General features: G+C 43.0%; 1 protein-coding gene across 1 annotated transcript in view; it reads right to left on the bottom strand.

The window, feature by feature from the left end:
* CPZ (carboxypeptidase Z) overlaps positions 1-24,820 on the bottom strand; it is a 50,378-nt gene that overhangs the window by 16,948 nt on the left and 8,610 nt on the right. The window contains exons 2-6 of the mRNA XM_026648072.1: positions 13,844-13,867; positions 12,403-12,777; positions 11,580-11,795; positions 9,937-10,133; positions 9,089-9,250 (exon numbers count right to left, since the gene is read on the bottom strand). Of these exons, the coding sequence (XP_026503857.1) occupies positions 9,089-9,250; positions 9,937-10,133; positions 11,580-11,795; positions 12,403-12,777; positions 13,844-13,867 (974 nt within the window). The remainder of the gene's footprint in view (positions 1-9,088; positions 9,251-9,936; positions 10,134-11,579; positions 11,796-12,402; positions 12,778-13,843; positions 13,868-24,820) is intronic.

Here is a 24,820-nt window from a genome sequence, read left to right as displayed (position 1 = left end):
GCCCATGACTGGGGCTCCTACGTGCTACAGTAACACAAATAAATAATAATAAGATGTGATTTGAACTAAAATTCAGATTGCAACAAGATTAAGGGGCATAATAGTGGTCACATTTTAATGAAAATGTAACATGTTGCTTTCAAAATTTTCCCTGGACAAGCTGGGACTCAACTGCAAAATCCTAGTGTTCACCACTTGTTGAAAGACAAAGTAGAAACAACTTTCAATTGACTCTTGTAAGATAATTAAGGATACAATTTAGTCACAGAAGTCACATGACTTTTCCGGACCTCCATGACTTCTTTGGTTTTAGCTGTCCGTGGCTGTCGCCAGGACTGGAGCCAGGGCTGTGCGCCCCCACCCTTCGGCTTCAGCAGGGGCCAGTTCTGTTCGCCTGTGCCCTGTGGTTTGGGCTGGGGCTGGGGCAGTGTCCCCCCTTCCCGCATGGCAGTGTGGCTCGAGCTGTCAGTCCCCCCTCCATGGGGCTCCAACTGTAATTCTTTCCCCATCAGCTCTCCCTCCTGGTTATTTTTAGGAAAAGTCACGGACAGGTCACGGGTTCCTGTGAATTTTTGTTTATTGCCCATGACCTGTCCGTGACTTTTCCTAAAAATAACTGTGACAAAATAGACGGAGAAGCGTCTCCATGTCCATGATATGCACTGGTATAGCCATGCGTTGCTTGCAAAAGAGTTCAGTGTGTTGAATCTAAGCCATAGGATTCTTCATGTTGCCATTTCATACTATGAAGTACACAGTTTCCTGTTGAAGCCGTGAGGGATTTGTCTGGCCTCAGTAGTTACTGAGGAATAATTTCATTCAGCACTACATTATAATTAGCTACTCCTTAAACGCAACAGTGACACCTGGTGGCCAGTTAGGGTAATCCTCAAAATACAGCTATCAGAGTGTTGTTAGTTTTAGGGAGGGATTCTCTTTCCATTTGCACCTTGTGGGATCATTGACAGCTGTGGAAAGTGAGTGCCAAGTGACTGTAAAATGGTACCAAATGAGAACAGCAATGTGTTTGCACAAATGTCAAAGACTACACAAGGTGTAAAGTGAAGGAGGGTCAGGCTTTCTTACTTTGGGCCCAGTCGTGCATGGATCTATGCAGGGCTGCTAAAGCCCTCTGCCACCTCATGCTTAAATACCATCAGCTATCAGAAAATAATCAAGGTTGGAGGATGACCATCCCTTGGTCAGCTGGTCACTTGCATGAGTGACTTCTCAAGTGCACCCCTGCAAGTATTGCAGGAAATATGTTGACAGTTCAGTAAAGCAAGTGGCATTCTTATCCCGGTGGCATAGACACCACTGTGAAATACTATTACGCCATTTAATGTGTAGTAGGTGCTGGGTAACTGAGGAAGGCAGCTGAAGTAGCATTAGGCTTTATAGCCACTGTAGACTAGCCATTGGTATGGGTGCTTATAACATATTTGTTTAGCAGAGCTGCCATTTCATTTAGTAGAGGGCAGTATGCACAAGCACACTAACCAGTGCAGAACAACCTGAAAACACCTTTTCTGGCGATAGCCAGGGCAACGGTTTCCCAGGACCCATATGAATGGTCCTTTATATTGATGCCAGTTGCTGATTGGGGCTCTTCTGCAGAGCATGTAGCCATTGGCAGAGAGTGGGGCTTCATTTATTTTGTGTCAGTACTTTGCCAGGTGGCATTTGCTGTATGTCAGGATGCCAGGCTCAGATGAAAATACTGGATGAATTGACATCAATTAGACCCATCCAACATCTGGCTGTAAGATTTAATAATGCCAATTCTGGACATATACACCAACCAGCAAGGATGCTGTCAGCTGGCTTTAAAACACTAAGAAAGGTCAATAAAGCCGAAATCTGAAAAGATATTTAGGGGTTGGGGTGCTCAGTGTTCCAACACCGAAGTGATTTAGGAGCTATTTAAAGAGTGATTTAAGCACTTAGGTGCCTAAATCCCATCAACTTCCAATGGGATTTTGGTTCCTAACAGCATAAATCCCTTTTGAAAATGAAATTTAAGCTCCTAAATCAGCAACGCAATGCTGAGTGCCACAACATCTAAATACCTTTAAAAATCTGGGTCTAAGTGTAACAAAGGCTGCAGTGCTGGCTTTAGGCAGCTGCAGTGAGAAATCTGTCTGATTGTTTGATGTATCAAAACAGTGAGGGTGTATTTTTCCTATGGCACTGCATAAAAATTCATTAGTGAACATTTTATAGGCCCGGGACACTGTGGGACAGGCGGCTATGTGGTAAGAACTGGGGGAGGGATAGTGGTGGACAGAATAACAACAGTCCAGGAATCACAAATTATTTTTACTTCATTGTTGTTAGCATTTAGCTGGTAGAAGTACTGTGGAACTGGCAATTAAGTAAAAAACTAAAAGAAAAAATTTAAGTTGGTTCCTGTCTGATCTATGGTTTGGAAATGGGTGTTATAGCGATGGAAGAAAAGAAGATACAGCTAATAGAAAATAATATACTGAGGAGAATGGCAGGCAACCAGAGGATAGATAGAGTGCTCGTGGAAGATATTAGGGGGAAGATGAACTTGGAATTCTTAATGATAGAGAGGCTGGAGAGCACACTTTTGAGGTTGGATAGACATGTGATAAGAATGACCAGCAAAGAAAGCATGGGAGGAAGAGGACAGCAAGAAAGGGCATGGAATACCGAGGATATGATGGGAAGACACCGTCAAGAGACGTTTGAAGAGAAAAGGACTGGAACTCCAAGACCTATGAACCTGTGCCAAGGACCAGAAGGAGTGGTGAAGAATTGTGGGCACCTCCGACTCTGTGTAAACAGGAAAAGAGTAGGGAAGTGAAGTATTGTTAGCATTTAGGAACATGCATTTCAGGACTTGGCATGTCAAATTCTTCTGTCGTTTATCATCATTTGAGATAACTGAAGTTCTACATCCTAGTTATTAGCTATGCTCCAGTTTCCAATACACAAAAAGCCATTAGTACCTTTGCATATATTTGCGTGCCAGTATCACTAAAAACTATAGTATTACAGGTGAGTGCAGAGAGAAAGACATGCAAGGAGTGGCAGACAGGATGGAAACTATCATCTCCTTGCTTCCCCCACAATTGACTCTGGGTTTTAAAGTGAACCCAATGCCACTGATTCCTGTGAAAAAAGAAGGAGAGAGGTCTTTCATAAGGAAGTTATCATTATCATAATTCATTTGTAGCATTGCAGTAGCACAAAGGATCCCTAGTAATGGACCAAGATAAAATTGTGTTAGGCACTGTTGAACAAAAAGATGATCCCTGCCCCAATGAATCTACAATAAGACAAGAGATAACAAGTGGAGACAGTCAGACAGGGGAATACAAAGGAACAATGAGACAATATTTGTCAGCATGTCAGGCACACTGGCTGCCTAACCATTGTCAAGTTTGGTAATATGGCAATTCCCCCATATGTTCAAGAGCGTGAGAGGATTTTATTCATGGCTCAGAAGAAGGGAGACCATTTGAAAAGCCCTGGGGAGTTGAGCTCCACGGGTAAAGGACACCAGAGAAGTCTTTCAGGTACACGCAAGTACACACACACCAAAGGTGGGGGAGAGTTTTGTGAGAATGAACTCGGGGAGTCTCAGAGGATGCTCCCTTCTGAGTTTGCAGTGAGAGTGGGCTTTCCACAGGGAATCTGAGACCTGACTCCATGGATCCCATGAAATCAATAAGAAAAGTCAGACCCTTCTGGACTGATTCCTGGGCTTCCTTCCCAAGCCTTGGCTCCCTTTAACTCCATCCCTTCTAAGAAGCAGAAACTGCAGAAAGAACTGAATACAGCCTGGAGAAGTACTGATGCCCTCATGGGTTTCCTCTTGGGATCAGCTGGGTGGCCAACGGACCATGCTGTGGCAATTCTGATGCCTCCCAGCTCTGTCAGTGCCCACACAAAAGCTGTTATGTAGGCTGTTGAGTAACTGGGAAGCCTGCTGCAGAGGGGGCTCAATTCGTCTTCTCTGGTTTCAGCACACAAAACTGTCTGCTCTTTGCTCTTCTCTGAAGCACTGGATAGGCATGAACACAGACCCTGTCCTATTCTTGAGGAAATAGATACTCCCAGATTTCAGTAAAAGTCTTTTATTTAACTGTTATATCAATATTTTCTGGGACAAGCCCAGATTAAATGTCTTATTCAGAGAACTTTTAAACTCAACCTCTCTTCACGTTTCTCTCTAGCCTACTTCCGTGGTAGATACCTACATACTCCGCAAGACAGTGAGCCCGTTTGTGATTAATTAATGGAGATATCCCATCTCCTAGAACTGGAAGGGACCTTGAAAGGTCATCAAGTCCAGCCCCCTGCCTTCACTAGCAGGACCAAGTACTGATTTTTGCCTCAGATCCCTAAGTGGCTCCCTCAAGGATTGAACTCACAACCCTGGGTTTAGCAGGCCAATGCTCAAACCACTGAGCTATCCCTCCCCCCAGACCAGCTGCCAGCCCATGCCACGGTCCCCATGTCTCAACCGAATACGAACAAATACCTAGCTGGAATCAGTTTGGCTCACTTCTGTGTTAATATTATTAAAATAGGTATTAGAATTACAAGATTGCATTTAGTGTTAGGACTTTCTTGACTGCTGGTGAGTTGCTGTGTGCATTAATCTCACTTACAGCACCTGTATCCTATATTGTAAGGTAATATTTAAGCATTTGTAATGTAAGCCTCTGTGACATTCTAAATCACCAGACAGGAGAGAGACATTAACTTGTATGAAGTGCTGACCTCCAAAGCTGTTACATCTTGGTCAACAAGGAAGGCCCATCAACACCACAAGGACTATTGTGGGACATTGAAGAGAACAAAAGACTTTGTTTCTCTGCTCTCTCACTCCATGCCTCATGAAGAGGAGTTATGCAAGTTGATTCCACCCATCATCTGAGTTCACAGCTTAGAGCACATCAGGGAAAGGGAATAAAAAACCCTAACGAAAAGGAACTGTATCTCTATGACACCTGGACTCTGCAGGGGCACAGCTTCTAAGCATAAGCAAGGGATCTCCAGATGCTTCGCCTGAGTTAGCCCTATAGGACATATACAGCTTGTTTATTATAGAAACTTCTATTACCTTTTCAAATGTAAAATTGTGACTCGTGTGTGTGTGTTTACCTGCTTTCATCTTATAAATAACTCTATTTCCTTTTCCCTGTTAATAAATCTTTAGGTAGTTTATTATAGTATTGACTACAAGCATTGTCTTTGGTGTGAGATCTAACGTGCAACTGACCTGGGATAAGTGAATGGGCCTTTGGGACAGACCGTAATCTGAATATTGCTGTGATCCTTGGTTTAAGGGACCATTTATCACAAAGGTAGGCTCGCCTGTGTGGCAAGACAGATTGGAGTATCCAAGGGGATTATCTGTGACTCCATAGTTAGGCTGTTATAGTCCCTGATGAGTTTCCACTTGCTAATTGGTTTGGTGAAATCTAAGTATAGAAAGCACAACTCATTTGGGGTTTGTGCCCCATTGCCTGCTCTTGAGTTAAGTGCAGAACAACTTGACACCATTATTATTTTATTGCTGCAAATTTTGTGGAAAACGGTTAGGTTTTGCAACCCATATAGCAATTTAGCTTTAAAGAAACTATATTTTTAAATCTACATTCTTCTGGTTCAGCTCCATCAATGGTATCAGACTCTACCCTTTGACTATTCATAGATTTTTTTCTTTAATGTGGCTTATTAATTCACCAGAAGTCCTTTGCCTTTCAGTCACAGACAATCATTCTTAAATTATCCATTTTGCAAGAGCAATTTAAGATACAATTAGAAAGGAGCTAGATAATTTGGCCATAAATACAGTGAATGGCCATTACCCTTTTTAAACCTGATTCCCATTTCTGTCAATTATATCGTATTTAGCCACTGTCTCCATGGTCTGTAAAGATGATTTCTTTTTTTCTTTTAGAAACAACTGGACTAGATTTCCTACAGTTTCTGCCAGCCTCCACTATAAGCCTCCAAATCCTCTATGAATCAAGGCAATTTAATTTATTTAATCTCTGATAATGTTTCTCAATTTCAACTCTGACCATTTATTACAATAATTGGTAATAGAGAACAAAGCTTGTTGTAAGGGCAAGGATTATGGGAAGGGAAGGGGTTTTTCTGAGTTTATGTGACTGGCAAAGAGCTAAAGAGCTTGCTTTCAATTTTCCCGTCTCCATGTGGTACTTTGGAATACCTGCATAATTACTTTAATAAGCCAGGTAATAAATACTATTAAGTAAATGACAGTTGAAAGCTGGCTTTGAAGCAGACATATTAATGCACAAAGCTGAGTTCCATAACAGAGTCCCCTCACTAAGGTAAATGGTTCAGATCCCTAGCAAAATTGATGCTCATTACATCAACAACTCATCTGGCTCTTCTGTGCCCACTGCTGTGGGAGTAGGTTAACTCCGGACTGAGAGAAGATTCATGCAGTTTCATCTCTTAGCTAAATGTAACTGTAGTTGTCAAGGAAGTTTTGCATGTGCCTTCAAGGTCACAGGATGACAGGTTCTCTCATTCTGTCTCTACACAGCACACATCAGAAGGTACTTTGTATGTTGTTGAGCTGCTCGTTATGGAGGGAACAAGTTTTGTGTGCGTTTGTGGTGTGTTAAATAGTCACTTCCTTCATGGCTAATTCCCCTGTAAAATGCAATGAAAGGCCTGCAGTAGAACAGTTGTAGCCTCTGGTATGTTGAAACCCCTCAGTAATTTTGTGCATTTTGTTCCTGTTCAGGGTAGGTTTAGACAACAGAGGGGTTAAAATGCCAATGGCTGTCTATGCCTTTTCTTGTTACTAGGGGAGCAGAACTTGTGATAGCAACAGTGGGAAATTTGGGACAAAAATACTAGGGACAAATTCTGTCACCCATCCAGGCTTCTGTATGCTACTGTGATGGCATACAGGGGCTGTAAAGGCACAACAGGAGTCTGGGGAGAATCTGACTAGTGTAGGGCCTCTGTACAAGCTGCTCCTCACAGGCGGGCTTCTATGCCTATGCAGAGCCACGAGAGAAGTCAGTTGGGCTCAGAGCTCCAGCTACACGGGGTAGCTTGCAGGATCAGAGCATAATCAGCATGTTTATCACAGCTGTCACAGAAGTTGTGGGTTTGTATGGCCCCCGTTACGGTAGGATCTGAGCAACACACACTCTGTAATGTATTGATTCTCACAACACCCCTGTGAGGTAGGGCAGTGCTATTATCCACATTGTACAGATGGGGAACTGAGGCACAGAGAGACTAAATGACTTGCCCATGGTCATATAGGAAGGTTTGTGGAGAAGCAGGGACTCTCCAGAATCCCCTGCTAGCATCCTAATTTCTGGATCATCCATCCCCTCCGGGACTTTGAACATTTGGGATTGCAGGCTGGCAAACAACGGAACCAATCTCACTGAAAACCCACCCAGATGAAAACAAGGGTTGCATGGGGAATTGAAGCGAGAGTAGGAGCTCCCAGACTCGGGGCTAGTGTTTTGCCTCACACTTACAGTAGGTGATGGATTCTGTGTTTCCTCCGTTTGTAGGGGGATAAATTGCAAGTGCAGCCACTGGAGCTGGGGGATACCGTTCCCTGCCATATGACAGGGATATAGCCTTTGGTACACTTGTCCTGTGATTGGGGCTAGGAACTAAAACACTCCTGAGTATCACACTCTTACTATGCAAGCACATGCCTTATTTAACTTGCTGATGATTAACTTCAGGCCCAGTGCTGCTTCTGCTGCTCCCAGTACTGGGGAGGAGAGGTAACAGCTGCTTTCTCTCACCCACCTTCCAGTACTGCTGCTGGTGGGTGGGAGTGTGAACTAGCAGGCACTCAGATAACAGCTTCAGTTACTTGAGCTGTTTGTTAAAGGGCTTGGCTACACTTGCAGCTGTAGAGTGCTTTGGGTTAAATCAGCCTTCGGAGAGCTCACTACGGAAAGCGCTCCAGTCTGTCCACACTGACAGCTGAAAGCGCACTGTCGTGGCCACATTTGCGGCATTTGCAGCGGCATTGGGAGCGGTGCATTATGGGCAGCTATCCCAGCGTTCAAGTGGCTGCAATGTGCTTTTCAAATGAGGGGAGTGGGGTGGAGTGTGTTGTTTGTATGTGGGGGGAGAGAAAGAGTGGGTTTTTGGAGTGCTGAGAGTGTGTCAGCACTATCTTGTAAGTTCAGATCTCCCTAGCCCCCCTGCCTCTCACTCACTCACTCAATAAACATTTGCTTTGCCCAGTTGCAGATAAGCAGCTGCTGTCTGAAATGGAGCTCTGAAAAGGCACTTCCGCATTCCTGACCTGATTTCACAACAAAGGGATGAGAGACCACTTGACTTAAGGGGATTATGGGATGTTTCCGGAGGTCAGTCAGAATGCTGTAACTTAACTCCCCGTTTACACTGGCCCTGGGGCGTCTCAGCCAATACGCAACAGCTGTTATCCCTCTCGTGGAGGTGGAGTACCAGGAGCGCTCTAGCCAGGGAGTCCTTGCCAGTGTGGACAGGAAGTAAGGTAGAGCGCTCTGTGAGGCTTTATTGTGGTATAAAGTGCCAGTGTAGCCAAGCCCAAAATGTCAGCTTGGTCATTTCCAAGAAATGCTGAGGATACATAACTCCCAATGAAGTCACTGTGAGCTTCATGAGACAGGGACCGGCTTGGTGTTCTGTCTGTTCAGCACCGAGCTACAACTGGGGCTGAAAAGAACTACCGCAATACAAATAATAAATTTAATAATAATAATTAATTAATAATCAAGTCAATATGAGTTGTGGGTGCTCAGCACTTCTAAAAATCAGGCCCTCCCAAATGGTTTCTATTGTACAATAGCGTATAGTTTAATGAAATACTGAAACCTGTGATTGTGACATTTTTGTTTGCTATTCATTTGAGACTTTTGCCTTTTCTGCCATGACCAGCCCATACAAATCCTATGCACATCCAACTAGTCCTCCTTATAAGAAGAATAGCATTAAGCTAAAACAAGCATCAAGGATAACTTGGTACTGATTTTTTTTAATATTCATAATTATCTGAACCTTTATACAATATATTTGATAAAACGTCTGTAATTCATACCTTACCCTCCCAATAGGATTGTGGAATGGGGATGTGGTCTAGGCGTGCCCATCGGAGCCCAGCTCTGTTGTAAACTTCAGATGTCAAGTCAGGGAAGTTTCTGTTAAGATCAAGGTTCTGAGCAGTTTGACGTCCATTAATCCAACCATTGTAACCAGCTCCCTAATTTACAGTAAAGAAAGAAGCTAATTAAATAGATCCAATCCTGCCTGTCTCATAATGTTTGGGATGTTAAAAATGTTATTTGCTAATGAACAAGTGGAAGTTTTAAATGCCAAAAAGGCACCAGAGATTTGTTAAAAGTGTCCAGAGAGTGGAAATAATATATTTATTTATAGAACACTCTTTATCCCAAAGGACCTCAAAAGCACTTCTGAGCACCACTGATGTGACTCTAAGGTGGAACACAGCAGCTGTTAAACAGGGTTTAAGTCAGGGTTCAGCAAGCATAAGAAATATTAATATTTAATTACATCTGATCTTCTAGCTGAGGAAGAAAATATATTAAACTACAAGTTTATACAAAATAAAAGGATCAACTTCAATCATCAAAATTGGCTCATTGGGCATTTTGCTCAAATATTGGGCAGGCTACTGAATATGCAAAAAAGGCTTTCATCCTTATCAAACCTCCAGTGTACAAGCAGGAAGAATGGGAAATCTGGTCCAAATTACCTGTTAGTTTTGTTAATCTGGGCACTACAGAGCAGCTGCCCAGCAAATCAGATGGGAATAAAATCTGTTAGTCAACTATTGTCAAAACCCAAATCCCCCAAACCCCAGATTTTCCTCTCTCTTTTGCAGGGAATTTTATAACATATTCACTTCATTGCAAAAAGGTCTTTTACCTCTTCTGCAGCAAGTTCATACCCATCTGGGTTCAGCGAAGGCAGAAGGTGAATTCTAGTGTTGTTTATCAAAGTCTGGATCCTGGGGTTCCCAAGGAGATAGTCAGAGCACAAGTATTGTGCAAGGTATATTAACAATTCTTTCCCAACAACTTCATTTCCATGCATGTTTCCAATATACTTAAATTCTGGCTTCACTGTGAAAAGATGGAGTAATGAGATGATTTGTTGTAATTCTGAGGACAACTGGATGCCTTCCCAAACCAGTGCAACGCAGATAGCTGACAGATGAGTCAGTGAGTTTTATTTACAGTAATTTAACATGCATATTCCCGTAAACATCATGTCAATTCCAGATCCATTTGCACCAACTTCAAGTCAGTTAACAAATTAAATATATTTTCTTTATACAATAAAATGAACTATTTGTTAAGGATTCACAAATGTTATGAGGCAATCACTGTGGTTAATGATGAGAAAAGCTAAAACTAACTATAAATCAGAGTATTTTCAGAGGACTGCAAACAAAAACGTCTAAGAAAAGAATAATTGGCTAAGACATCAGCTAGACTACACTGTGATGGGATCTATCAGGCCTTCTCTATCCTCTGCTGGAGGCATGAGCACCCTGATACTCTGCGCCCAAGGAAAATCCATCTAGACCGGGTGACCAACAAGGCAGTCCTCCAGAGGCTAGAAGGGCCAGGAGGAAATATTGACCTATCAAGAATCAGCAAGCCAGTTAGGAGGTTTGGCCTGCTTTTCCTTGAGGGCAGAGCTGGGTGAAACTGGGACACAAGAGGAGCACCTAAGTGCTAACCCAGAGCCCAGACCAGGACCTTACTGTAAGCTCAGCAAGTAAGCACTTGCATTCTGAAGGATTTTTTCTTCTTTGTTTAAAGTGGCAGACAGCCGAATCCTGAGCTGGGAGTTATTTTTGCCCTCTTTAAAGTCCCGTTATGCTGTTCAGAGTGGTGTAATTGCTTGCTAAAGTATCATTTTCATGATAAAACATGTTGAATTATGGTTTTATTTTAAAACATGTTTATTTACTGGTTTGTAGGCTACCTAACCACTCCACTGGTGGAGGGAACATTATATTATTAAGGACAGTGCTACCACTGTTCCTTTAACTGGAGGTGAAGGATGGCCTAGTGGTTAGGCTTCTAACATGGGACTTGGGAGATTCAGATCCCTACTCTGATACAGACTTCCTGTGTGACCTTTGATAACAGATGGCTCTTCAGTCTATCAGAGAAAGGTATAACAAGATTCAAGGCTGGAAGTTTGAAGCTAGACAAATTCAAACTAGAAATAGGGTAAAAATATTGAAGTGGGGGTAATTAACCATTGAATCAACTTACCGAGAGTGTTGGTGTATTCTCCATCACTGGAAATTTTAAAATCAGAATTGGATGTTTTTTTCTAAAAGATAGGTTCTAGTTCAACGACAGCTATTGGACTTGAAGCCAGAATTAATCTAGGGAAGTCCTATGCAGGTCAGACTAAATGATCACAATGGTACTTCTGGCCGTAAAATCCATGAATCTATAGGGAACATGATAGAAGTGTGCCATATCTCACCCTAAGAGGCTAGCTGTCAGCGTTATGTCTACACTGCAGCTGGGAGCATTATTACTCACTCGGGTCATGATGTCCAGGATTAGTTGAAAACTCAATCACAAAAAGGTCTCTCCCTTCAAAGCTACGGCCAATGCTGTAAGTTCTTGCAATGTGGGAGCACCTAGAAGCAGTCTTCTTCAAAATGCTCACCATTTTGGAATACGAATGATGGGTGAACTGAATTAAAGTTGTAGGCACCTCCACAAGTAAATCTTCCTCAGCTAATTCTGGCTCCCCTGCAGAGAAAAATTATAACTGTAACTAAGTGAGGTCAAAAAGTTTGTGCCAGAGTGGGGTTATCAAGCTACAGTGAACAAACACGTGCCCCTCTGTTCATAAAACATACATTTCCAATAACAGAAGTATGGAAATTAGAAATGAGCCTGAATCAAAACCTTAGATCTGAACAAGAACCTCCTCCATGTGTTCTTCCGTGTGAGGTATGTTAGTCCAAGTCTCCAAAACCAGCTACTGCACTTGCACAATGACAGATATTTTAAGATGTGCAGCCATATTTGCTGTGAGCTTCACCAAGTAAAAACTGGCCTGTAGTACACTGGTAAACTTCAGCCTTCAGCATAGAGACAGGTCCTTTAAATCTATTGGATCAAATTCATCCTTGGTGTAACTCAACTGACTTCTGTCACCTGCACTATATACCTCTAAACAAAAAATATAACATTCACAAAGGCAATTTACCTTCCATGAGCTAGTTACTATTGTGCGTTTCCTGTTGTTCTAAAATTTTAGGTAAGACGTTAAGGTATAATACAAAATCTCTAGGTATATTATAGCGATCATGGATAGTTTATTATGATGTGCCTGTATAGCTTCAGTTCTTACCTCGTAGCTTTGCCAGTGGATCAAAACAACCTTCTTCTTCACCAGCAAAGAAGCGATCACAGTCTAAGAAGTAGGGCCAAGCCATGTCTATTGTGTCAAATGCAGGAAGGCAATTTTTTCTCAGGTTTTCACAGACGTGCCTGCAGGGCTTTATCATTTTGTCTTTTTCACACTGTGGAGCCAGTATTGAGCAGCTCAGGAGTCTCAGATCAGGATTACATTCTCCCTGAAGCAAGTTGTGTAGCACACTCATGAGAATATATTCGGAGCTGAGTTCAACCACTTCTCTGGACTTCTGATCCAGCAAATTAGGATACATTGTTTTGGTGTAGGAAACATCACTACAAGAGCTTAAGGTGATGTCCACGCATTTTGCTATGAGAAACGATAAGATGAACATGTGAAAAATACCTTGCTCATTAACCACACTGAATCCAATACAGCTGCTCAAATAATATGTATTGAATAATAGGTTCAATTAATTTAATTTAATCTATTTGCTGTTCACAGATTGTCTGGCAATAGATCGCAATATTCTCAGATAGATTTATTGTTTGAAACTAGTTGCCAAATTATTCTTAGTCTGTGGCTTGTTTGTGAGTAGTTCATTGCAAGTAGCCAGTATTCAAAATTTCAATTAGATTTTCAATTTTTGTTGGACACATGGTAATATTTCTGTTCTCTGATTGGCTGAGTCTAACTCTTAAAATCAGATTTCTGGTGTATTTACAAATTCAAAATTTGAAATAGTTAAATGGATGGATTCTGACCACCACAGTGGGTGCTTTGCAAGTCTGGATGCCTGCGGATTCCCCTGTCATGTGGAATCCCCATGGGGCCAGAATAAGTAGTGTGGCCAGAGAAAACAGTTGAGATGGACAACTGGTGTAAATTAGAGTAACCCCAAGATTGCTCTATATCGCACCAGGGACAAGAGCTTGGGCATATCAGCCCCACCGTGGTGGGGCTGAAAAGTTGGCTGACATCTGCCTTCTACCATACATTTGCACTGGAGGATATGGGCTAAAGCAGATTCATTTTAAAAATTCTAGCAAGTAGAAATGTTTTTGCAACATTTAACCAGTTAAAGAAACAAAAGGATAAACTGGTATTTATCACGTATGGTAGAGTTATTGGATATTACGACACTGGGCAACTTGGATGTCCAAGTCTGAGTCTTTACTCTCTGGGCTGAGGTCCCGGGCTGGTACGAGATGATATCACAGTAGTGGCAGCAAACTCTTGCCTTGGGAGAGAGAGAACATCTCCCATTGCTCTCTAGTACCTGACTAGGGCCAATGCATGGAGCAGTATTGCCAGGGTCCAGGGGCAGCTGTATCCAGCTGAAGGAAAGAATAACAAGGAAATAACTAGGTAATACTCAGGGTGCTGAGAGCCCCAGGAGGGGCGGCTGGGGAGAGAACGAGAAGCCACACCATACCTTTTTCTCCTGTTTGGCATTGTCCTGCAAATAAAGAGAAGATAAATAGGGATTAGCATCATGAACAGGAGAGAAGGGCTGCTGCAATACCTGTCTAGTACTGTCATTCTTGCTGCATCTCAAATGCAGGTCTGGCCTTACCATGAGGCGAACTGAGGCGGCCGCCTCAGGTGCCAGACAGTGGGGGGGCGCCACTAGGACCCAGAGTGTAGAAAATTGTGTCTGTTGATGGTGCGTATGTATTCTCTCTGCTCTAGATGCACAGAGATGGTGGAGTGCTGTGCTGGAGGAAGGAGGGCACAAGAGACATAACAGGCAGGCAGGAGAAAAGGTGAGAGGGAATAACAGAAAGCAGCAGGAGCTGCAGGGAGAGAGAGGAGGAGGAGCCTCTTATGAACCTCTCTAGCACCCCCAGGAGCCTGGACTGATTAACACCAGCTTCTCAGGGAGCTTCCTGCTGCTTCCCTGAACCCACTTGAGGAGAACAGGCAGTCAACTGAAGTAGTAGGAGCCAGTTAGGCCCTTAAGACGCTGATATCTTCCCTCACTCAGGCCCTGCTACCAGTCTGCTTATTTGTCCCCTTCAATTGAGTGTTGAGAGCCACTATAGCTGGCACAGAACTGCAGTCATGAGTGAAAGAAGAAAACGCCCCTCTGGGGCAGCATTCAGAAAAAGAAAGAAAGCAAAGGAAGCTTTTCTATCTAAGCAGGAAGGAGCTCTCCTGACATACATAGACACAAATGTTCACAATGAGCCTTCCGGCCCCAGTGAGGATGTGAGTGGTGAGGAGATGCCTGATCTTCCAGTTAGTCAGAGTGCAAGTGACCTGGCAGCTACTGCAGCATCCATATCTCCATCTCAAATGGATGTAACCATGCACATTCCTGAAAAGTGTAGATCAGAGAAGAGTGTGGTGGAAGCACAAGAAACAGCTGCTGCTGAGTTTAGTTCCTTAAGTCTAGATGATCCAGGACTGTGGATCCACTTGAGCAGTAGTCTGAGAGACTTCCTTGTACTGCATGGGCCACAGCAAGTGAAAAACTTCATGTTCCCCAAAGACAATGAAAATAGACGTTTCCATCCAACACATTACTTGCATGAAATCCCCAATGGTGACAAAGTGGAGAAGCCATGGCTTATGTACTCAAAAACTAAGAATGCTATGTGCTCTTTTTGTTGCAAACTCTTCCAGTCTAATGTTCCACATTGGGTTCTACAGGAACCAAGGACTGGAAAATTCTGTCTAGAAATCTGGCATGCCACGAGAAGGCAGCAAATCACCAGAGAGCATTCCATAGGTGGAAAGAGCTTGAGATGAGACTAAGATTAAAGGCCACCATAGATGATCAGCATCAAGAGAAGATTGCATCGAGTCTCTTTACTGGCAAAATGTTCTGAAAAGGCTCATTGCCATTGTGAGAATGCTTGCTACCCAAAACCTAGCACTGTGTGGCACTTCAGATCAGCTGTATGTGCCAAACAATGGAAACTTCCTTAAAATTGTGGAGCCGATGGCTGAGTTTAATGCTGTACTCCAGGAGCATCTAAGAAGAGTCACCACCCAAGAAATGTTCACACACCACTACCTTGGAAAAACAATTCAAAATGAGATCATTCAGTTACTGGCAACAAAAGTCAAACAGAAGATTGTGGCAGATCTGAAGTCAGCAAGATATTACTCTGTTATTCTGGACTGCACACCTGACATCAGCCATACGGAACAAATGACTTTAATGGTACATTTTGTAACAACAACAGAACTTAGTGAAAAATGTCCCTGCAATGGTGACTGTCAGAGAGCATTTTCTAGAATTTATTGACATTGATGATACTATAGGAGCTAGTATGACAAATGTGCTTCTTAAAAAGCTGGAAGATATGGGAATTGCGATAGCTGACATGAGAGGTCAGGGCTCCGATAATGGTGCCAACATGAGAGGAAAGAACAGAGGAGTGCAGACACGGATCCCCGAGAGTTAAACCCTCGAGCTTTTTTTATCTCATGCAGTTCTCATTATTGAACTTGGTGGTCAGTGATGCAGCATCAGCTTCTAGTGAGGCTGCTGAATTTTGTAATGTAATTCAAAGCATCTATGTATTTTTCTATGCATCAACTCATCGATGGCAACTTTTGAAGCAATATCTGGGAATATCCTCTCTGACACTGAAACCACTGAGTGCCACACAATGGGAAAGTCGAGTGGAGGCGATAAAGCCTATCAAACACCAAATTGGGAAGATAGATGTTGACATAGTTGCCATTATGGAGGATAATGCTATGACAGGAACTGTTCGTGGGAGAACAGTGGCAGAAGGAAATGGAATCACCAGAAACATACATAACTTCAAATTTCTGTGTGGCTTAGTGTTGTGGCATGACATACTGTTTGAAATAAATGTTGTAAGCAAGAGACTCCAAGGTGTTGATCTTGATATATCTGGAGCAATGGAACAACTGGACAAAGCAAAGTCATACCTACAGTCTTACCGGTCAGATGAGGGATTTCAAAACGTTCTGAAGAGCGCACAGAAATTGGCAGAGGAACTTCACACTGAAGCTCTTTTCCCACCCATTCAAGAATACAAGAGTCACCGAAGAAGAAGACATTCTGATTATGAGGCACGGGATAATCCCAAAAGAGACCCCAAAGAACAATTCAAAGTTGAATTCTTTAACCAGGTGCTAGATTGTGCAATACAGTCAGTTGAAGAATGTTTCATGCAGCTCAAGGAACTGATACCAGTCAGCTTTGTGTTCTTGGGGAACCAGGGCACAGTATCTAGCCTGTCTGACTCATGAAAGGACACCCCCCCCAGCGTTTGCTGGAACCAAAACCGATCAGAGAAAAGACTTAAAGAGAGCAGTGAAGGGCGGTCGGAGACACACCTAGACTCCTCCTGATAAGGGTAACAAGATTAAGACATCTCCATTTGCATACAGAATGGAGAGCAGAGAACCACACTGAACTCTGGGACCAGAAAAAGCAGGGAAGCACTGCATCATGGGAATCTCTGCTCCAGATGTTAATGAACATATGCCTGCCTACACTCAGCTCAGCAGTTATCAGACCAATTCTAGTAATGAATCCTTGACTGATTTCCAAAATACTGAAGCAGCCTAGTTGCATTGTGAGCTCCCTGGAAGAAAACACCACCCATAGCCAAGAGTGATCAGCTCCTATTGTCTAGCCTAAAGAAAACCCTTGAGTCATCAGTTTACCTATAAACAAATCTAGTGTTCTCCCTTGAACCATTGTATTTTCTCTGCAAAAATCCCCACTCACCCTCCAGTCAAACTATGCATCAGTTCCATTGGGACTCCATCTTCTCCTGATGGATCGTGCTGGGGACTCTGCCTGTCTCCAGCACTCAGGACCCTGAGCTACCACCATCACCTGGGAACCCCGACCAGTTCAAGCTTCAGGGAGCGGTGAGATCCCCTTCTTTCTCTCTCTCTGTTTTCCTTTCTACCTTAGGTATTAATCTTTAATAAATGTATGTTATGTTGGTTTAGCCCTCCTTGTGTAGTGATCACTATTATTACTATCAATAAATAACTTGTATGGTTAAGCTGGTTGCTTCTCTCTCTCTGGCTGAACTTTACTCTTTTGTGTTTTTAGCTTCCCCCATATACTCTGCAGCAACGCTTCTTTTACTTAAGCTAAAGATCCCTGCAGCGCCCAAAATACTGTGGGGTTTGCTCATCAAGTAGGTTACGGCCAGTACAATTGTGATGTGAGAGTGGGGATAGGAACGTGCTGCAACTGGGACGCATAAGGGCGACAGCTTGAAAATGCTGCTTGACCCAGTCCATAGAGCCCAGGGGCATATAAGGAGTCAGCTTGACAGTGCTGATTGACCCGGTCCGCTCAGACTTGCTCTGTTAATGTATGTGTGTGTGTTCATCCGATTCTGGGGCTGGAGAAACCCAGCCCTAGGGAACCTAGGTCCTGCAGGATAGCTCCATTGGGAGGGGACTTGCAGCAGGGAGAAGTAGAGCTCCATATGAAAACACAAGTGACACAAGCAGTATACTGATCGAATTACAGAACCCCCCGCCCACCAGAAGAGTAACCCGAATAAATGAACATACCCCAAAGTAATGGGCAAATCTGGTAACAGAACACAGCAGTATATTTGGGATGTTGTATGATATTCCAAAATTCCTCACTATGCCTGAAGAAGACCTACACCAGCAATACAGGGCACCAGAGACAGTGTTGACACATGATGACATGCGTGATATTGATGCGAGTGATTTAGGTGATGAACTGAAAGCCCTTTCAAGATACATTTCAGCAGGATCAACTCCAAAGGCTGTTCTGGAATATATGTGCACAAATAAGATGACCACCCTCTTTCCAAATCCTTTTGTTGCTCTGCGCATACTTCTAACACTTCCTGTAACAGTTGCCGGTGGAGAACGCAGCTTTTCCAAGCTGAAGTTAATAAAAACACATCTCCACTCCACAATGACACAGGAGAGGCTGGTCGGCCTTGCAACCATCTCAGTAGAGCATGAGCTGGCCCAGACTGTGGACCTTCAGCAGGAAGTAGTTCAAATCTTTGCAACCAAGAAGGCACGGAAAGCACCACTTTGATTATTCAAACAGATAAAAATGCCAGTGTTTACTATGCAGACAAGAAAAAGTTAAATTTGCTGTTCAGGCATTTGAAAGTTAAGTGTTACTTAAAATTTTTGAACAAGGCAATTTAAGTTGTTAGTTCTCCCTTATTGGGGTAGGTAGCAGAGCAGTATGATGAGAGGAGTAGAACAGGAAGAAGGCAGAATTGAGACCTTTCAAAGTTTTGGCCCAAGCAAGGGGGCATGGGGGCGTCATTTGAGCTTCTCACCTCAGGAGCCAAAATGTTGTGGGCCGGCCCTGCTCAAATGTTTGAAATCAGAATAAAACATGCCTAGTTAAGAGACTTTTTACAGATGCAAACAAAGATATGTGACAATCAGTTAGTGGCCCTGAATACCAAAGGGAAACACAATGCAATATTACTGTGGCTTGTAGGGAAGGAAAGGAAAAGTTCAGTGTGATGTCAAAACCTCAGCTCTCCTGTGTCCCACTGACATTCCAGCCAAGAAGAATATGGCCATTATTGTCAGGCGTATCAATCTAATCCAGTGATTCTCAAACTGTGGGTCGGGACCTGAAAGTGGGTCATGAACCCATTTTAATGGGGTCGGCAGGGCTGGCTTACACTTGCTGCGGCTCGGGGCCCAAGCAAAAGCCTGAGGGATTCAGGCGGTGGGGCTCAGGTTACAGGCCCCCTGGCTGGGGCTGAAGCCCTTGGGCTTCGGCTTTGACCCCTTCCCCACCTGGGGCAATGGGACTCAGGGTTTGGCTTTGCTCCCCCCACCCCACCCCCCAGGTGGTGGGACTCGGGTGGGCTCAGGCTTCAGTCCCCACTCCTGGTATCATATAGCAATTTTTGTTGTCAGAAGCGGGTTACGGTGTAATCAAATTTGAGAACCCCATATCTAATCTAATCTAATCTAATCTAAAGCATTTATATCATGCTCATTACTGTAGTAACTGAGCTCCTAACAAATCTATCAACACCACAATATACAGGCCCACACATGATCTATGTCCCTTTCTCTCTAAAGCAATTAGACAATTTTTATTTTAAATCTTCCACCACCTCTTCTACCTTCTTATCTTTTCTAACTTTGGCAACTAAGGCAAAATGATGCTACTAAAATAAGACTCCAACTGTTTGTTTTTTTCAGTGCCCCATTGGAAGTAAACATCAAACGGTATGTTTTCACTGGCATGTATTGGGGATCTAGCCATGTTGCTATAGTCAATGGGAGGCTGGCAGCTAGCTCCTCATGTTTGTTCTTATAAAACCAAATGTATTATGTCTACTAAGAAAAGTGTGAATTACTACTCCCAACATATTCAGGAGTTATTATCTGAATTCAGTCTGTTAATCACTCTCTGGAAACCAACTAATTTTTCACCCTCTGGAAACCAAAGCAAAATCATTAACATGAAAACAAAATTAGCCCTGGAATTTGATCTTGACGATGGGTAATTTAATGGGAAATGAGTCTGGTTATGTATCCTGAATTATCATCAATTAACATTACTCTGTAAAGCATTTCTGCGGCTCTGTGCTATTATAAATATTTAATTTTTGACACCAGCAATTAGTGGTAACCAATAATCTTGTGGTAACTTTTTGAATATATACTATTCATATAGGCTTTTTGTCCTGGCTTGGTAGATAATGATAATAACAATAAACAATACTTAGTAAATCTATATAGTGTCTTCCATCAGAGGATTTAAGTGTGCTTTCATTAACTCAGCCTCACAATCTCCCTGTGAGGTAGTTATTATTAACTCTAGTTACAGATGAAGAAGCTAAGGGACAGAGAGACCAATTTCCCAGTTTTTGTTTTGAGAGCCTCAAATCTGCCTCTTGCATCCACAATGTTATGACTGGAGATAACTGTGGGTGCATTTTGTAGCATATAAACTGGAAAGGAACAATCAGGTGGTCAGATATTTCATACTAGGAAATGCACTAGCAATTATTTCTGCCTATATAATCAGAGGACATTTTTCAAAATCAAGCCTTAAGAGCCTCCTCTCTGCACTCACAGTGATTATTAGCAATAGGTTCCTTTGTTTCATGGGTTACCTGTTAGGATGGATGAGACAAAAATCATTTCCAGAAAATGATTGTTCCCTGTCTACTCTAGCTGGTCAATCAAGTTCAGCAGCAGTGCAGAGGGAACTGCTACTGACAACCATTGCTGAGTCTAAGGCTTGGTCTACACTAACCCCCCAAATCGAACTAAGGTACGCAACTTCAGCTACGTGAATAATGTAGCTGAAGTTCGAAGTACCTTAGTTCGATCTTACCTCGGTCCACACGCGGCAGGCAGGCTCCCCCGTCGACTCCGCGGTACTCCTCTCGTCTAGCTGGAGTACCGCAGTCAACGGCGAGCACTTCCTGGTTCGACTTATCGTGTCCAGACAAGACGCGATAAGTCGAACCCAGAAGTTCGATCGCTCGCCGCCGAACTACCGGGTAAGTGTAGACATACCCTAAATAAGGCTTCTGTGACTTGCCCAAGTTCATGCTCTTCATTGGTCTTGGTCCATAATCACAAATCCCCTGTGACAGGGTGTATATGGTCCTTCGTTGCTGGAGGCCAGGGCTGGCTTTAGTCCAAATGGCACCCCAGGTGAGGAGCATCGTCAGCACTCTCCTCCCTCCATTTGTTAAATTTTTGAATACCTTATTTTTATTGCACCTGTAGCCCATTTCATAACTTGGAAAAGAGAAGACCAACTTAATGTCAGGGTCCAAAGAAAGTGGGGTGCATTTAGCAGCTGTCGGAAATGTTCCCTCCAACCTGCCATGAACTCCACTTTTTCATTGATTAGCTGACAAAAACTGGAGTAGACCACACCAAGTAAATGACCTTTCTCATGAGTGAGGTTGCACAGGTGTTTATAGAAGGGAAGCCACATTGTTCCTGGCAGAAGCTTCCTCGAGTGAGATGGCTTTGGCTTTCATAAAAACTTTTCAGTTAGTGCGTATTGATTTATTATGAGAGTCATTTAGCTTACGACATATGATCGTATCATCTCTCATATGTGATGCTCTTCAGCGATGATTAAGATATTAACAGAGATCCAGGGCTTCCTGGCTTTTTGGGAGGGACTAATGAGAGTCATGTCAGCATCAATTAGCTGAGATCTAAAGTCTGTCCAGGTGGATTCAGCATCAATCTATTCTGACAGCCTTTCCAACGTGTTCAAGATTTTAACTCCATAGTGATTATGAATGCTACTGATTTCTAGATTAGATCATTCAAATTTTGGTAACCCAACTGTTTACTTATGCTCTTTTGTCTGAAATGGAAATTGGCGAAGACTAATTTGTGGTCGGTGTTAGTGAGTGCGGCAGACCAATAAGTACTGCAGTTTCTGATGGATGATTTCCTGCAAGAGATTATAATGTAATCAATCATCTTCCTTGTTCATTTCATCATTCAGCCAAGTAAATTGGAGATTTAGCTTCCTATAAAACCAGGGGTTCTTAATGACAAGCTCATGAGAAATGCACAACTGTACAAGGTATTTGCTGTCATCCAGGATCCAGGTATCCAGGATAACAGGTCCAATTTTTTCCCCATGCTCCACTCGAATTACCAACAGTAGCATTAATGTTACCAAGCAGAGTGATGATTAGATCTATTAATAAACAAATAAAGTTGACCCCAAAAGATATTCTAATTTTTAGATAATGAGCAGAAATCTGCTATCAGTAACATGGATACAATGCTCAAGTCAACTTAAGTTACTTATGTCATCATACAATTGGCTCCATAGATAACTCTACAACAGAGATGGCTAGAGATTTGCTACTTTGCTGTGTTTCTGATAACAAGATCAGTATTTCATATACATAAAAACAGAGGACAGAAATGTTGCAAGGCCCATCCCAAATGTGCGTTTCTGATTAAATAGTTCTTTGGAAACTATCATGATCCCAAATTCCAATACTTACACATAATCCAGAAGTTATAGTTCAGCACGGGACAAAAATAATTGTCCAGGGCCCATGCTTAAAAATAATCAGGGATGCACTTACCTGGGCCAAACCCTCCCTGAAGTTGCTGCTGTGCACTCTCCTCCCCGGGGAAGGGTCTGTGGCCCCTGATCCGCACAGAGCCCAAGGATCTGTAAGGAAATAACACAGGTCCTGGGGCTCTGCACAGAGATGACATACGTTGCAGTGCTCCACCTGCTGTGTTCTGTCACACAAGCAGTGCCACTGACCATACCAGATCAGCCCCTCCACACACACTCCATTTTACAGGCCCATGAAATTGGAGGTGATGCACAGAGCATTGATATCTGCCAGCTCCTGTGGTTAACCATGAGCCCTGCTCCTAGTGATCCCATCCTTTACGGTGAATGCCATCCGAAGAAGTGGGTTGTAGCCCACGAAAGCTTATGCTCTAATAAATTTGTTAGTCTCTAAGGTGCCACAAGTACTCCTGTTCTTTTCATGTCATTGTTTCCCCAATTTTAGACCCTTCCTCAAACAGAACTGGATGGATACAAAGAACCGTTTGTCTTCCAGATCCAGTGGACCCTGTATGTGTTGTGTTTATTGTTATCCCTGGCTGCTCTACAAGAGGTGCAATAAAGTTTGGGACAGTACATCTTCTATTTAAAAATATGGATAAAACCCCACTTTTGAAGAGCTGGTTGGAGCTGCCTGAGTGCTTTCTATAATATACTCTTCTGCTTTCAATTTGCAAAGGCAAATTTGAAAATCTAGAAGCATATACACATTCTAGCACCAAGCTTAAATTCCGCCCCCGCCCCCTCAGATGATTCAGTGGTGAAAGACGCAGGCTGCTAGGATTAACCCTCACCCAGCCAATGTGACTCTATAGATATTTCCAGTATCCTGGTTTAGTTTATCGTGGATTTTAATGCAGTCAATAGTGAAGCCAATGGGGATCTTGTGTGAAGAAGGGTTGCAGATTCAGTCCCAGAGTTGTTAATGAATCTAGACCCACAGAAGTACCTCAGCGAGATAATGTAACGGTGTCATTATGGTTTATAGAATGAGCCAGATTAGATCATCTGTATTATCATAACTGACACATCCACTTCTTGGTTCACTGAGTTTCTTTGTGACTATGAGAGGAAAACCCTGGGCTTCTTTTGTTGGAAATATTCATTCCTTTTCTAGAAGGGTTTATAGACAAAACATCTGCTTTTCGGAATATACACAAAGCATTTCAAATTCCATGGATATTAGCTTTGGGGGGGTATTTGGTTTTTTTTTGCCAGACTATATCATTAACCAACTCAGTTTTCACAATGAATGTTTTCCTTGAAACATTATCTAGACAAAAGCTGCTATTAAGCAACAATACACAACAAAACAAATACTGTTGGGTAATTCTGCTTTGCAAAGGAAAGCACAGAACAGCAGCTGGAAACAATAAGTGGAAGGCTGCCTAGCTGCTCTACATGGCCACTGATCATAATAGGGGGAACTGAAGAGACAGGAGCCACTTTCAGGGACCAGAACCACCAGTGAGAATGGAGGTGACAAATGCCAAAGGGAGAGGAATTTCCAAGAGACAAGGGAATGGGGCAGCTGGGCAGTACATCCAGGGAGAAAAGGACTAAGTGGCCAAGCAGTGTGTCCAGGGCAGAAGGGAACCAACTGGCAAGACAGCATGTGCAGGGATAGAGGAGGAGAAAAACACCAGGAAGCAGATAAATATTTCCTGGAAAATAGGGCGAGCGAGGAACAGAGTGGAGCGGGTGTCACAGGGAAGTGATGTGATTGCAAATAAGAAGGGGTAGGCAAGATCGTGAATGGCAGGCATGCAATCCATGAGATAATGTCCTCTCAAGACCTGGTCCACAGTATGAAGAAGTTTGAGAACCTGAGATATAGATTAATGCCTAACCTCCCTTTGCTTTGAAAAATAATTCATAGCAGTATGAGAGGAAGAAGTAATTATCTCTCCTCTAAATCATACACATTTGGAAGTTTTTCCCACATTATCCTTTCATTTTATTACCACTCATTTTAGGACCCTCTGGAAGCCTAGAAGATCAAAGACCAAAGACATTGTGGGTTGGAGACATGGCCATAGTCTCTGTCCTCCTTGAGGCCGAAGCGATCACCCACCCCATTGCTTAACAGTGTTGCAGTTACTCTTTCCTCCAAACCACCAGAGGCATTTGCCTCTCTCCTCTGCAGTCTGAATGCCTCCAGAAACAGGTCCTTGGGTGCTATCCTCCATGTCTGACTGGTTCTTACAGTCACTCTATGAGGAGCTCTTCCAGCTGAATCTTTTAAACAGAAAATGACAGCGAAATAAATGCATTTTGGCCTCAGATAAGGTGCTTTTGAAATCTGTGCTTGGGCAACTACCAGTTTAAAAACAGGGACTGCCAGATTGG

The sequence above is a fragment of the Terrapene carolina genome, unplaced genomic scaffold (genome assembly GCF_002925995.2).
Source record: "Terrapene carolina triunguis isolate 2854851 unplaced genomic scaffold, T_m_triunguis-2.0 Scaffold66, whole genome shotgun sequence".
NCBI lineage: Eukaryota > Metazoa > Chordata > Testudines > Emydidae > Terrapene > Terrapene triunguis.
The sequence above is the reverse complement of the archived record's forward strand: the minus strand, read 5'-3'. Positions and strand labels throughout refer to the sequence as shown.